This window comes from Hippocampus zosterae, chromosome 16, assembly GCF_025434085.1.
Source record: "Hippocampus zosterae strain Florida chromosome 16, ASM2543408v3, whole genome shotgun sequence".
NCBI lineage: Eukaryota > Metazoa > Chordata > Actinopteri > Syngnathiformes > Syngnathidae > Hippocampus > Hippocampus zosterae.
Window position 1 is genome coordinate 14,994,235 of NC_067466.1, and position 14,869 is coordinate 15,009,103.

Sequence of the window (14,869 nt, forward strand, 5' to 3'; positions counted from 1 at the left end):
GTGTAATCCCGGTCCTGTGACCACAAAGACTTTGGGCCCCTGAGGGCCAAGGACCAGCCACATTTTCGGAATTGCAACGTTATCCCTGCGCAAAGTCTCAACGGAGAGCACATGTCAAAGAGTTAGACAGTGAAGTGATGAAACGCCATTAAGATTTATGTTCTAAAGGACCTCAACATGCCGTACGTGGACAGAATGTTTTGATTGGAGTTGATGAAAATCGGTATTGACAGAAAACGGGGCACTTTTGGATTAAAACTTGATGTCCAAACATCTATTAATGGCTCTTAATTGCCACAACTGACGTATTTTACTGACATTGTGTTGCCCTAATTGCTTACTTAAGTCATTCATTAAAAAGCCTTTCCACGGCTCCGTGCATGCTCCGTGAGCATTAGTGTGATTCCATGGGGAGGCTGAAGGGAGAAACCTTAACAATCGCTTTTGAACAGCTCGCCCCAACGCAACCAAAAGAATTTGCGCTTTAAAGAGAGGCTTGAGAAGACGGAGAGAAGTGAAGCCAACCAGAGAATAGCTTTAATTGACGCCGCCTCCATTTTCCCAGGCAGAGGGTGAGAGGGAGAGAGGGGGGGGGGGGGGCTAGGGCTGGGGGGGGGTTGTTCGGGGGTGATGTGACACCGGCGTCCTGGTGTTTCCACTGTACAATAGGAAGCAGATTTGCAGAAGAGCTGACCCCTGACCTCTAAAGCCCCAGAAAGGGTCCAGGGCACACCCTCAGGACCCTTCCCTAACCCCAAATCAATCAGTGCCTGGACTGTAAGAGGACACTTACGGACGGGACCCCCACCCACCTACCCACAAACATTCCACTCCTGGAAATGTTTTTTTTTTTTTTTTCGGTGGACAGCAGCATGGGGGGATTGTTTTGCGTTGTCAAAGAAATAGTTAAATGTGTCAAACTGTTTACTATTTACCATATAAATCAACTTTATTGTGCAAAAACTTTTGTATATATCCAATTAAACATGGATGAAAAAAAACGTCAAACCAAAAAACCCTCCAAACAATTAAAAAAATAAAAGTACCGCTTTTAATGCGGAAAAGCTTTAATATAATGAACAACATAATATTTAAGAAAATAGCATATAAACCTTTGCAGAGCCGGAGAAGAAAATCATTCTAATCGACTCAAAGCTCGGCTTTATCTTTTAATTCCTTCTTCTTAATGCCACACAGAAGCATTAATGATGTTAACTGGAGACGCATTAGGCCACTGATGCCTTTGTTTCCCATTAAAGTTGCTCAAGGTCAGCCCACACATTTGGGAGGTGGCGAACATCTGGCTGGTGACCTCGCGCGCTACGTCACTAGCATATGTGAATGCATACATAATTAAATGCTAAATTAATTTCAAAGAGACATTTTTCGCATTAGAGTGCCGCGATTACGAATGAAGGTCAGTGTGCTACAATAATGGCTGCTCTTACAATGTCGCACCAGCTTAAACATACACACACAAACACACACGCGCGAGCACACGCACACACACAAAAACACGCCCGGGCGCGCCAAGGCAATGGCAGTTGTTTGGTCCTTCAACAATGTTTAACTCCAAATCAAGTGTGACTGCGAACACTTGGCCTCTTGAGTCAGATAAGACATGGCCGCCCAAATAGACGGGCATTAATTATTAATGAACACCCGTGCAACTTCTTATCTTCCGGTATAAAGATAAATATTTAGCGTCCACGCTGCTTGTAAATGTCCCTTGTAATTGCTTTGATGAGCCCACAATTAGCAGTGGCGGCGCATGCTCGTGAGTTGAAACGCCGACTGAGGCCACCGCCGCATAGCAGGGCCATCTTGATACAATCTCATAAAGAAGAAAAATATTTTAACGTGATTTTTTTCATCATTGACAACACCATTTAATATGTAAATAGTGTAGCACTAGTATTTTTTTATTATTTCTTTGTTGGACCTGACTGTGGCGTTCGATATGGTATACCGCAGTATTCTATTGACTCGGTTGCAGCATCAGGTGGGCGTTAGTTGTAGCGCTCTAGAGTGGTTTAAATCTTATTTGAGGGAGAGAACTTTTTGTGTTAGCCTTGGTTGTTTTGTGTCGCACTCTGCCTCACTGCAGTACTGTAATTGGTGTTCCACAGGGTTCATTTTGGGGACCCCTGATGTTTTCACTGCATTTGCTGCCCCTGGGTTCCATCCTAAGAAAACATGGTACAGTGTTTCGTTTCACCGAGTAAAACTACACAAAGTATATACAAAAAATGAATATGAAAGAGCGCGGCAATGAAAGCATTCCAGGTGGCATCCAAAAGACATCCAAAAGTGCAGAGTAGAGCAAGAATGTCATCTAATCAGGTGACCTGCAGATTCCCTCCTCGCAACACACCTGAGCAAACACGCCTGGTGACCTTTTGCCACCAATGGTAAATAACTAAAGAGGAGAAGGGTCAAATAAAATATCACACGTTTTCGCTCCACAAAAAAGTCCAGCCTAGTGACAAAACATGACTTTTAAGTACAATTTGATATGCATTCAAATGAGTCTTGTTCCATTGACATGGTGTGAGTGCTTTTAAGGGAAAGTCATAAATGGTCTTGTTTTATACGTCCCCACTTGTCTAAACACAGCATTGTGATCAATACTGCGTTTATAAAATATAAAAAAAAGATGAAAATTCCACCTGTTTTCATCCATCTCCTGGGCAGCCATTTTGCTGGTTGCTCTCGACTCAAAATGATGTCATAGTTGCTAAGGGCTCAGGTAACGACCAATCAGCTTGCAATTGTCACATGACCAAAGTCAGAAAACAAATGAGTCAAAATTGGCCATAATTGGACCACTTAAACACGCACATTTATTGCACATAAATTAGCCGTTTAGAAATCTGGAAAATTTGTGGACTGCATGAATCTATTCCATTGCTTTTCTCGGCTAGCATTGGCACTACTCGTAGCTCTTGAACAACGTCATTGCCCTGGCAACACCGCATTACCTATTTAGCAGTCTCGGTGGACAAACCTGGTCCACTTTCATGTTGTGCTAACGCTAGCATTTGTTAATGTTGTAATGAGGGACCAGCCAGGACTGGGCTAGGACTTCCATCGGTGCTAACTCTGCTATTCGATGTGCGCGTGTACGAAGAGGAAAATCACTGAGCATACGCAGCGTCGCTGAGCACGCTCGGACATCTTTATTCGCGAGGATACTCTGTGCCATGGTGGGGAAATAAATTAGCGAAAGCTGGTGTCACTAGGCAAATGGGCGTGATGCTTCTTTTGTTTGGGGTGAAAGGTTGGAAGCACTCCTGCTAATCTTGCTTCACAATTAAGGAATAATAAGGACTGAAAGAATGGCTGCTATTGTGAGTGGGCTAATCGAAAGGGTATTTGGACTGTAAATGGGGGGTCGGGGCGGGGGGGGGGGGGGCTGTTGATATTTAACACTCTCCTAAGATGTCGCAAACAATCGGCGACGTAATTACAAGGGGAGATTTACTCGGAATAACAGCGCAGACAAACGAAAGCACCGTCATTGTTGATCGGGTGTCGCTCGCTCCCGACGGCCAACCCTGACGCGCTTTGCCAAGGTTAAAATGCAACAGGGGATATTGAGAAGGAGCTTCCTGATGTTCACTGTTGCAAAAATGCAACAGTGAAATGTATTGCAAAAAATACTGTGGCAAAAATGGATCCTCGAAGTTCCTTGTGGCAAAAGGGAAAATAAAATGCTTAGAAACCTAACCTAACGTAAGCTAGCCTCCCGCGGATGCCACGACATCTTGATTGTTTTTGCGCGTCTATGATCTTGAGTACAATATGTTGCCGAAATTGCCCCCCCCCCCGAATCAAAACGGAGTAATAAAAAAAAGGGAATTAAAATACAAATAACAGAAGAAATAGGAAAATAAAGAAATTAAGCAAATGCTAAATCGATAAATAGAAATAAAGCAATGTAAAAGAAAAATACAAACAAATATAGCAGACAAAAATACCTATAAGTATTAAATATTAATAAATATTAAATGAAAAAAAATTAAAAAGAAAATACTGTACAGATGAAAGCTGAAATACTACAAAATAAATATGATAAAATAGCTAACAAATACAAAATAAATAGAATAAAAATACAGTGAAAAACACCCTCTCGCCAGATTCACACACAATGACAAAAGAAATTATTTTTAAGTGTCCAAAACAAGATGCAAATGATGTGTGGGGGGGTGTCCTAGAAAGGGCGGCATCCAGGGGAGTTAAGATGCCCCGACAAGGTGGGGGCTCGTCCTTCGGGCGGCGCGAGGGGGCCGCTGAGGATATTGGCCGGCCAGATTTGTGGCATGTCCCGCTGACTTCCATTTTATGGCCCGTGAATCGCAGCGCCCGCTGGGAGTCCATAATCCGCCCCCCCCCCTGCCGCCCCCTGCCCGCCTGCCGCCGCCGCCCGGGCCCCGTTAATTTATTGCTCTTTCTGGATGTGTGGCCGCAGTCTGCGGATTCACCCGTCCCATCCCAATTTGTTCGCGGATCCCACCCACTTATTTCATGGCCTTATAAGAAAACCGACTCCCTCCCGGACAAGCTGTTGTTCCGCACTTTCACGCCGCGCCGCCTCAATGGGCCTGTGCCCGCCGGTTCGCAGGGGTTCCACAGGGTGTCTGGGCCAACTCTGGTTTGCTTCTCAATGAAAGCCCATTGCGAACTCTCATTCACGCATAATTTCTCATTCACGCGCATCTCCTCCGAGCTGCTCTCGGTTCTCTGCCGCATCAATCAGCGCTTTTCCTCCGCCTCGGAAAAACTCATTTAGATCTTATCGGGAGAAAATTTGTTTGCAGGGGAAAGAGGAGGCGGCTCGTCGTGAGGGAAGTGACTGTAGTCAAGGTAGCACCATTTGATTTAATTTAGCGGCGATAGAGTCTCGGACCACTTGTACTCTGATTATTTTGCAAGGCGAGGATGGGAAGATGGACGCAAGGTAAAAAAAGACGAAGGAGCGAAAAGGGACTTTCTGCATGAAACAAAAACAATACTTTTTTTTTTTGGATTGGATTATTCCTAGTTGTTGGGTCTATTTCTTTTACTCACATTATCAAGGAGCACTCACATTAGTAGGACATTGCACTAGCATAGTTGCCCATGGACGATTAGCATGCAAATCTTTTTTTTTTAAACTATGTACCATTTCTATTCATTGATTTTTTTTTTTTAATTCTGCAAGGCAACAGAATCAAAAATACGGGGTGAAAGGAGCATTGACATGCATCGTGTGATAGCAGGACAACGCGCTAGTGTATTTGTCCGTGCAGGACTAATTAAGAATACCTTTATTAGTCTCGCAATGGAGAAATTCCAGATTCACAGCAGCAAAGTTATGAAAGGAAGAAGTAGAACAACAAAAAAATAGGAGCTGCTGGAAAGGCAGCCACTCTCGCGGCGCCATTTTGAAGTCAAAATAACAAAAAATAACACAACACAACAGATAGGACAGAGACAGTCGTGCAATCGTCACCACTTTTCTGCATACACTTTGTTGTCTGAAGCAGTTATAGATGAAAGAGGAGAGGATCAAAGTGTCCTTTCACCAGTGGATCAGAGACATCATGCTGAAAAATGTGCACGCGTCTGCTACAAGCAAAGTTTTGAAAGCAAACACGAAGCTGTAGCGTCCATTGACGAAAAGAGATTAGTTCACTTCTCCTGTCCCACATAATCCGCTTCAAACTCCAAGCCGCGACTCCCAGCTCCAAATCCGCATCGGCACTAGCGTGCTATTAAAAAAAAAATGTTATTTCAAACTCTATATACTGTTTCTATTAGTTCTGCGCATTTATATTGTGCAAGATGGCAGTGAACATGAAGATCTTGCGACAAGAGCCGTCGCATTAAATACGTGATAGTACATTGCGCTAATGTATCTGCCCATGCAGCCAAATTCTTATTTATTTTCTTACTCGACAGATTGTTTGGATTTTTTTCCTGTTCACTTCTATTGCACAAACTGGAGAGAATATTAACTAATCATCACGTTGAAAAAAAAAAATCTGTAGTAGTTTGTATTATTTCCAACGTGCATTAAAGCAGAAAAATACACATTTTGATGCATGCACTTTCTATTTTAATTTGACCTGATACCTCGTTAACGAACCGTTGCTAACATACACTGAATGATTTATCCTTATTCTAACAAGCTTCGCATTTACGCTCCTGCAACAATGACCAAAGTCTCCCTGTGTGTGTGCGTGTGTGTGTGTTTGCTTTGCGTATGGCAGGCCTAATGCCCCCCGACAACTTAATAACATCACAATTAAGTCAATGCTAAACAGATGCCCGGCTCGTGTGATTTCAGGCACTTTTGACGCCCGCGCGTTCGGTGTCGCCGTCGGCCTCATTCGCTTGACGGACGTGACCGACGCTTATCGGATCCTCGTTTCGGGACCTTGTTGTTGTGGCTTTTCAGCACATGTTCTTCTTCGTCTCCTCGCTTCCCTCCCCTGCCGCCTCGCTGCAGCCAAACTATTCCTGGCTTGAGAAAAGAAAAGTGTTTACTCTGGAATCATGCTGCGCTCACAACGCCATTGCCCGCAAGGCACTTTGCATATTTTCCGCCCGTATTACGAGGCTTGAAAAGGATGGGTGTGGGGGGGGGGGGGATATAATTGAGAGGCAATGAAACAGGCCACAAAAAGGACCCTCCCCACGCGTGGCTGTTATCACCGGGTGGAGATGATTCACGTACGAATGGTCCCCCGACCGACAAAGTCCCGCCAAGGCCGCCGGCTCGCAGTCACACGGGAGTGGCTGTCGCCCCCGCCGCCACGACGGGTAACTGCTCATTTTGTGACGTGGCCTTCGCTCAACTCGCGGCGCATTTCCATGCAAATTGCAAGTCGTGCCAGTGAAAGCTACAATCTCGCACAAAAACAAATCGACTTGCTATTCGGGCCCAAAACGCGAGCGTCTTCGGACCTTATTATGCTGTTTTGACACTTGCGTTGGGGGCGCTATAACCTTCACCAGAACGCTTCCAAGCAACCACCTCTCACCGCGCCACGATTGTGTATCACACGAGTGTCGTTAGGCTGCGATGCGCGGCGTCGATCGATGCGAGGCTTTACTGGACGCGCAGGAGGAAAAAGAGCCCATTTGACACAATACATTCGGAAAACGTTTAAGGTGGGGGGGGGGGGGGGAGGGATGACTGATACAAACTAGAAATGCAGTTTTGGCGAGAGGGGGGGGGGGGGGCGTGGCCACAATTGTTACCCTGCCCGAATAATACTAACATCACAATTTTAAGCAAATCAGCACTGACAATCAACAAAATGGGAGACTTCCTGTGGGGGTAGGGGGGGGGGGGCTTCTTGAGACTTTTGTGTAGATCTACTCTCATAATAGAGATAGCTACCAAATTTCATGTTTGTAGCTCAAACTGACTGCAGGTGCTCCATTCTCAAAGAATTACTCAGCGGTGCTGTCAATTTTGGGGCTCATGCCCCAATTTCAGTTTGTCTTTGCAATTTCATTTAGCGTCCATCTGTTTTATGTATGTGATTCAAATTTAGTAGCTATCGGATTTATAAAAAGTGTTTTGACAAGTTATAAACAAAGAACCCCTAAAAATGTCATCAATTATGCTAAAATGGCCATTTTGAAACAGTCTGGCAAACTTCCTGTGATTCTTTTTTAGGCATGTATTCTTGAGATGTATTTGTGGCTCTACTACTGCGAGACAGGCCTACATCATTTTGTGTCAGCAAATCAAACCTCAGGGGCTGAATTTTCAAAGACTTTGGATGTTAGGACTCATGGAATGAACCAAAAGGACCTTAAAAATGGACGCTTTCAGCCAAAACGGTTTCTGAGTCTTTTCGCATAAGATATCCTTTATTTGTCCCATACTGGGGAAATTTACATATGCGTATGGCCCCTTGATAATTTTTTTTGTGGATCTACTCATGCTAGACAGACCGAACAAAATTCATTGTGCAATGTGAAACTGGCCAGTATCAGTATTGGTTCAGATACTCTCCGATACTTGGTAAAACGCTCCGATACTACACACCGACACCACGTAGCCTGCCTGACGCAAGACTGCTGCGAACAGTCTGCGATAGTGCATTTGTTTTGACTCCACTTTATTTTGCAGTCAACACACAGATCCTGATTTTTTTTGTGTATCTACCACAGTATGTTCTTCTTCACTTCATTGTATGTACTTTTTTTTTTTTTTACAAAAGTGGCTCTTAAATGCGTTATATTGGACGGAAATCAAGAAACGTTACCGTGTTTGAACAATATTTGGTTATAATAATACACATTTTGATCCACAGTTCCTGAACGCATCCTCTCACGGCACCGTCTGACAAGCGCAGAGTGAAATTAGCCCGCCGCCAAAACATCCTCCCCACGGTTTGCTGGTTGACAGTAAAAAAAATAAAAAAAATTTAAATAAATAAATAAACCCTGCTAAAATTAGCCCCGGCTGTGTATGTTGCATAACAGCCGTAGCGCACATAAACAAGGCAGAAAGTAAATAGGCTCGGAGTTGGAAGTATGACAGTAGCGGGGTTTTTATTTGGGTTTTGAGGATGAAAGCTTTCTCGACCGCCTGGGAGAATGCTTGCTTACAAAAGTCCCAGTTTAGCGGCAGAAGATTCACTGCAGATATTCTCGGAGTAGTTTTGTGATTTTTCCATTACTCGCAAAGAAGTGGAGTACTTGCTGTACGTTTCCTACGTCGGAAATAAACGCCACGTGATGTTTTCGCCGAGAATGACGACGACTTCAAGAATGCGCCGGCGAGCTCCAAACCGTCCCGTGGTTTGATTTTTTTCGGCCCCCGTCGACGCAGAGTCAGACTGCAGCTGATCGCTCTGCGCCACAATAGCGACCATTCAACGCGGGCGAGGCGGCGAGCCCAAATACTGATGGCGAGAGGGTGTCGGGTCACCGCCGGCTACTGTACACATGACATGACAGCCTTTACCTTTCATAGACAAACACTAGCGCCGCGTCTGAATAAGGACATTGTTGGCGACAGAGGAGCGGCGTGCTTGAAAATAGGCTGCAGGCAGACGCAACCGCAACCTATATTTCTTCTCAACTATAGTTTCATATGTACCAGTGAAAAAAGAAAAAAAAGCGAAGCATGGAGAGTCTCTGTCGTTAAAATGCAGAAGTGCAGTCCGTTAAGTGCAACTGATCATGGCCAACAGCTATTTTAAATCTCTCTCCTATATTCTTGCCCTTTTCCGCCTCTGAATTGCAATTTATGCCTTCTGTGACAATCCCGCCATGTTTTTGCGGTTCACGCACGCTGAAATTGGAGCCTCAAAACACGATAGGGACTCCAAAGATTTCCGTTGTAATATGTGAGCAGATGTGTGGCGTTCAAATCGCCTTGTGTGCGGGCGACGAGCGGCCAGCTACAAAGTCAAACATAATCACTCTGCATACGGCACGCGTGCCTTTAAGGGGAGTGGCCTGGTGAGTGACACGAGAAACTCGATTTCAAATTCGTCTCGCCGTTTCGCATCTCAACCTCCTTCTATAGATGCTGAATCGGTAGCTTCCCTGTTGCTGTGGCGTCGTTTTGCATTACTGACAACCCCCCCCCCCCCCCCAACCTTTCTGTGAAAACGGCTACCATTGGTTCCAGACCAGAAAGTTTATATTTAGAGCCCGAAGAGGAATATTTGGGAAACTTTGCCGACATCGCCCTCACCTCTCAGATGTTTGGGAGGGGAACGGACGGCCGCAAATTTGGGGGAAAAGTGGCCAAAAAGGGAACAAGGCTGCCACTGGCAATGATGATAATGATGAGTGTCTATTTCGGGAATCTCTTTGCGTGCACATTGGCAGCACCGCTGTTGAAACGTCTAATTCGGTTAAGTCGGAAATGAGCAGTCGCTTGATCGGGCCCGCGATTGTTTGCGTGGCATGTTTGCAAACATTTAATGACTTGTTATTCCACAATGTCGCCATCATAAATACCTTTTGAGGAGAGTCCAGGATTCAACCGACATTTTGGGCAAACAGTTCTTTTGGAAAAGTCACACAAAGTGGAATTGAAATGTCGAATCAAGAACTTGAAAAAATGTCAATTCAACTTTTTTTCATAGAACATAAACAGTAAAATCGGCCTTAAAAGTGACACAAAAATGTGACATTTTAAACACCCCCGGAATCGGACAATTTAAACATTGTAAGGATAATTAACGGTGGACCCGTGAACTGTGAATATGAATTGGGGGAGGCTCACTAGATTTCCGCTCCCATTATTTCCTGCGGCCAAATTGTTAAATGATCTGTCACACACTCGCACAGGCTGAAAATTAAGACCCGAGCACACCATTAGGTCTACTTAACAGCAACGGACATCGGAGACAATCCTGTCCGTCTAAATTAAACACCTCATTCCGCCTCACATCTGCTGAAGGAGGAGGATTTACTTCCTCCCATTTCCATCTTGGCAGCCGCACCGTCTTCCCATCTCCATAGCGGGAGGGAAAAGGGGGCATCGCGATAAACAACACCGGGCCCTGCCAAGTGTTCCCGACTATGTTGATTACTTTTACGTCTCTTGCGATTTAGGGCGAATCCGGCGCGGTGCCATCTCACCGTCCGTTATCATATCCGCCGAGCCGGACGAGATTGGCCAATGCGGGCTCGTTGTCAAAAAATATATCTATCTGTCTATCTCAGTGTACCGCAGCAAAACAAATGAGTGGTGTTGTTTTGTTCTTACCGGTGTGGATCTGCCGGTGAGCCTCCAGGGATTCTTCGGTCTGGAACTGAGCGCCGCACTGGTCGCAGACGATGGCCTTCTCGCCGGCTGGAGGGCAAAAACACAAGATGAAGAGTGGCCGTTTATCACACGCCGGGCAACGCGGAGACGAGACAAGCGCGGGGAAACGCGAGTCTTATCATGGAAAATGTTACCATTTCATTAAATGTGGGGGTGGGGGGGGAGAGAAGGTACAATTTTTGGCTTTTGTTGATATCTGAAAGGCGACAAATTATGGTTAATTGACATTTGAATTGCTTGAACAAAAAAAAATTGTTGAGTCTCTGGAGTGCCTGCTTACCCATCAAGTGTGAAATTAAACAACTTAGTAACTCTGATGTGAGCGGCCCGTTTCTGAAAACGGGACCGTGAGCAAGCCTTTCTGAATTTACATAATTCTGCACACTCCCAAGTTTCCCCGCTTATGACTTGGCAGCCAGGCTGCGCAGAGATCGACATTCAAGACGACGAGGAAACGCAACAATATCACTATTAAACCGTCAAGACTATTCAGCCAAAAGCGAAGCAAGAGCCGCAGAGCTTGAAGCACGGACTAGCGTTAGCACCCGGAAAGCGGCACTCAATTGTTCTGCAAAGTTTCTGACATGGCGGGGACGGCAGTTGCGTTTGGGGAACATTGATCCAAGTTCTAACTCGACAGGATTGGTGATGGCGTGCTGCACCCAAGAGTGAAAATCATGAGGAGAATGAGCAAACTTCCCAGACACACTCATGTAGCTTTGCCTTACTGCGGTCCGTTTAGCTTCAAACTAGCAAACAATGCAAAAAAAACAAAACAAAACAAAACAGATGGGCTAACAAATATCCCTGGCTTCACCGCACGACAGCCACAAGCAATTGATATTTTTTACAAAACCGGTGGCGCAACACATGTAGACAGACAATATAACAACACTAACAGGCATATAATCTCCATCCTCTGCGAACGATGCTAATATTATGGTAGCTCAGAGAGTTAGTTGTGAAACTCTTATTTGTGTTTGTCCCCGTCTGTCCTATCCAACCAGGTGGTCAAGACGCACACACTGGAAGGAACATCCCGTTGAATTTAAGTACAAAAAGTGGCAAGGACAGAGAGTCTAATTATTTACATTCTATATATTTATTATATATTATATTTATTATATGGGCGGCCCGGTAGTCCAGTGGTTAGCACGTCGGCTTCACAGTGCAGAGGTACCGGGTTCGATTCCAGCTCCGGCCTCCCTGTGTGGAGTTTGCATGTTCTCCCCGGGCCTGCGTGGGTTTTCTCCGGGTGCTCCGGTTTCCTCCCACATTCCAAAAAAAAAAAAACATGCATGGCAGGCTTATTGGACGCTCTAAATTGTCCCTAGGTGTGAATGTGAGCGTGGATGGTTGTTCGTTTCTGTGTGCCCTGCGATTGGCTGGCAACTGATCCAGGGTGTCCCCCGCCTACTGCCCGAAGACGGCTGGGATAGGCTCCTGCACCCCCCGCGACCCTAGTGAGGATTAAGCGGTTCAGAAAATGGATGGATGGATATTTATTATGTCATTACAGTGCTCCTTGGCCTATCCATTCATTTCATTCGGAAACCAATCACGCATGTGACTGGTAATTCTGACCCTTGATGGGACAAGCTGAAGAAACAACAACATAAAGTTGACTGATGAATGGGTTTATTTAAACGTGAAAGACGCTTGTATTGCCTAAAAGATGGCTGCCTTCTCATTTGAAACACAAACCGCTGCGATTAACGCCACCCCTTCCAAAGTCCATTTGGATAAATTATTTGGACGCACGCATTGAAACCAGAGTGCCTATTTATCTGCTGTTAACATGAACCGCCACTTTTCTTGTTCTCGTGCTCCGAATACAAACAGTTTACAGTGCTGCCTCGGGGGGGCTGCCGATGTGTCATGTTCACTTTATCGAGAGCGTGTACGACCGTGTACGGCAATAAACGAACGTATACGCCGCGCACAATCGCATCGGAGTGCGGGCTAATTATGGTTTTACGAGCTTTGGCACGGCGTACTGTACATGCCATACGCATCACACATCAAACACATGCACCAAGTGAACATCTGGTGATTGTGTGTGTACGCCTGCGTGTGTGTGTGTGTGTGTGTGTGTCCAGCGCCAGCACACGCCGATCTCTCGGTTTGTTCTTGGCAAGGCCTCCTGGGTTACGACACCCCCAGAGAGAGCAAGAGAGCACCATGAAAACAGGAAAGCGATTCTTAGATGGACCCCCCCTCACCCCTGAGAAAAAAAAAAGAATGAAAAAGAGTAAGGGGGGGCGAGCGATGTTTTGTGTGGTTTTGCAACTGCGGTGATATGAGAGAACGGCCTGTACTGTAACGAGCGCCGAATGGAAAAGCAGAAATGACACAGAGCGTACATGACAGTGTGTGCCTGCCAGAAGAGTGCTTATGCAACAAGTTATGCAAAAGAGGGGGGAGGAAAAAAAAAAAGGGACAGTCAGCGTGCTGTACAAGTGAATGTGGCCGGATGGCGAATTGCGGCCTCATAAAAAGCGGCGCATCTTGGTGTCATCTGTGTTTATTTTCATTTCACAAATAAATAAATAAAAAAATACTCTACGCTAACCGCAAATTCAAGAGGCGCCATTAGCTGGCGTATGGCGGACGCAACGGCAGGCATATGGCAGATTAGCAGCCACTTAACCTTTGCTGATCGACACGAGCAGCGCTAGCGAAATGACGCAGCACACGCTGACAAGCGCAAATCTGCACGAATGCGCCGACGTTAACAAGCCGTCGGAGTGACTAGCGCTCACTTTGGGCATATAGCAACTTCTGGGAAGACTCAGGCGTGTCATATGAAGCACTTGCTCGTGTCTCGATAGGCAGCTCCTTTCACAGGCAAAATGGATACATACATAGGGGAAGTCAAGTCAAAGATTTTCTTGACAATAAAATGCTCGATGCGGGCCCATGAGTCTTAAAAATGCTATTGTGATTAATATTGCGTTTGTGGGATGGAAATCAAGAAACAAACGCCAACCGTTTTTCTCACAGATGTATATACTGTGTTATCTGGACAGGCCGCTGTCTCTCGCGGCTAAAGCCAGGGGGCGGCCATCTTGCGTTGCCTTAGTTATGGACAACTTTTTTTTCTGAGAAGTGTTTTTTTTTTATGCCTGTATGGGGTCACGTGAGCCTCTCAAAGTGCAAACTTCGTTGTTTGCAGCAACCATTCAGAATATATTATATTATCTCAGTCTCATGAATACTGTAGTGAGTTACCGATGTTATGTTTTCCAGCCATATTGTGTCCCGAATGGGCTTGCTTTGATTTCATCACTGATGGTTCTGACAACACAAAGTCGTACTCTTGATGTAGAGACAGAAAACGACGTGAAAACGTCGCAGAGAAATCAATGTCACGTTCGATGTACTTAGCCAGTGGCAAGCGCAAGATGGCCGCCGATGGCTTTACGACTCGCTATGGTGATTCGGCGGTATTAGCAGTTCAGATTATTATAGAATAATAATAATACATTTTATTTATAAGCGCCTTTCAAGACACCCAAGGACACTTTACAGTAACAAAAAAACACAAAACAATACATGATACAACAATATATGATGAATGTCTGTGTTTTTTATCCATTTCAGAGGTGTAGTGGGGCGGCGGCCATTTTGCGATTTCTTGTCTACTAATAAATGGCATCCGAGTTGCTCAGGGCTCAGGTAATGACCAATCACAACACAACTTGGCAACATCACATGACCAAACCGTTTGACTGGTGCGGCGTTGTAGCACAACCGTTTTCCTGTCGTTTCTCAGTGGCTATGTTACGCCTCTAAGCTGGTTGTTCGGAAGCGGGGAAGAACCGGCCGGGCACAAATCGCTCCAGATTGTCCTTTATGCCCGTATGCCACTTTGGCGTATTTCTTTCCCGTCATTCCGACAGCAAAAGGACGTGGCTTTTGTAGCGTTGGGAGAGCAGCCTTTTGTTGGCTGTGATATAGAACACTCGAGACAAAGATAACAGCTGATGTGAACCCCCTCATCGGCGTCCAAAAAGACCATCTTTCCAAGTTCACCCGCTCGCCATCAAAGGGGGAACCTGGAGATTTATCACTTTA

The 14,869-nt window shown here is 45.4% G+C and overlaps 1 protein-coding gene and 1 long non-coding RNA gene across 4 annotated transcripts in view; one reads left to right on the top strand and one right to left on the bottom strand.

Annotated features, from left to right (window-relative positions):
* Positions 1-14,869, bottom strand: part of zbtb16a (zinc finger and BTB domain containing 16a) — a 101,112-nt gene that overhangs the window by 24,752 nt on the left and 61,491 nt on the right. For both annotated transcript variants that reach the window (XM_052047268.1, XM_052047267.1), the window contains one exon: positions 10,733-10,819. In XM_052047268.1, the coding sequence (XP_051903228.1) occupies positions 10,733-10,819 (87 nt within the window). The remainder of the gene's footprint in view (positions 1-10,732; positions 10,820-14,869) is intronic.
* LOC127588542 (uncharacterized) overlaps positions 1-14,869 on the top strand; it is a 240,002-nt gene that overhangs the window by 12,743 nt on the left and 212,390 nt on the right. The window contains exon 1 of one of the 2 annotated variants that reach the window (XR_007959106.1): positions 11,915-11,968. The exons of the other annotated variant lie outside the window; for it this stretch is intronic. This is a non-coding gene — a long non-coding RNA (uncharacterized LOC127588542). Of the gene's footprint in view, positions 1-11,914; positions 11,969-14,869 lie in introns of those variants that run through there. 2 annotated transcript variants of the gene reach the window in all.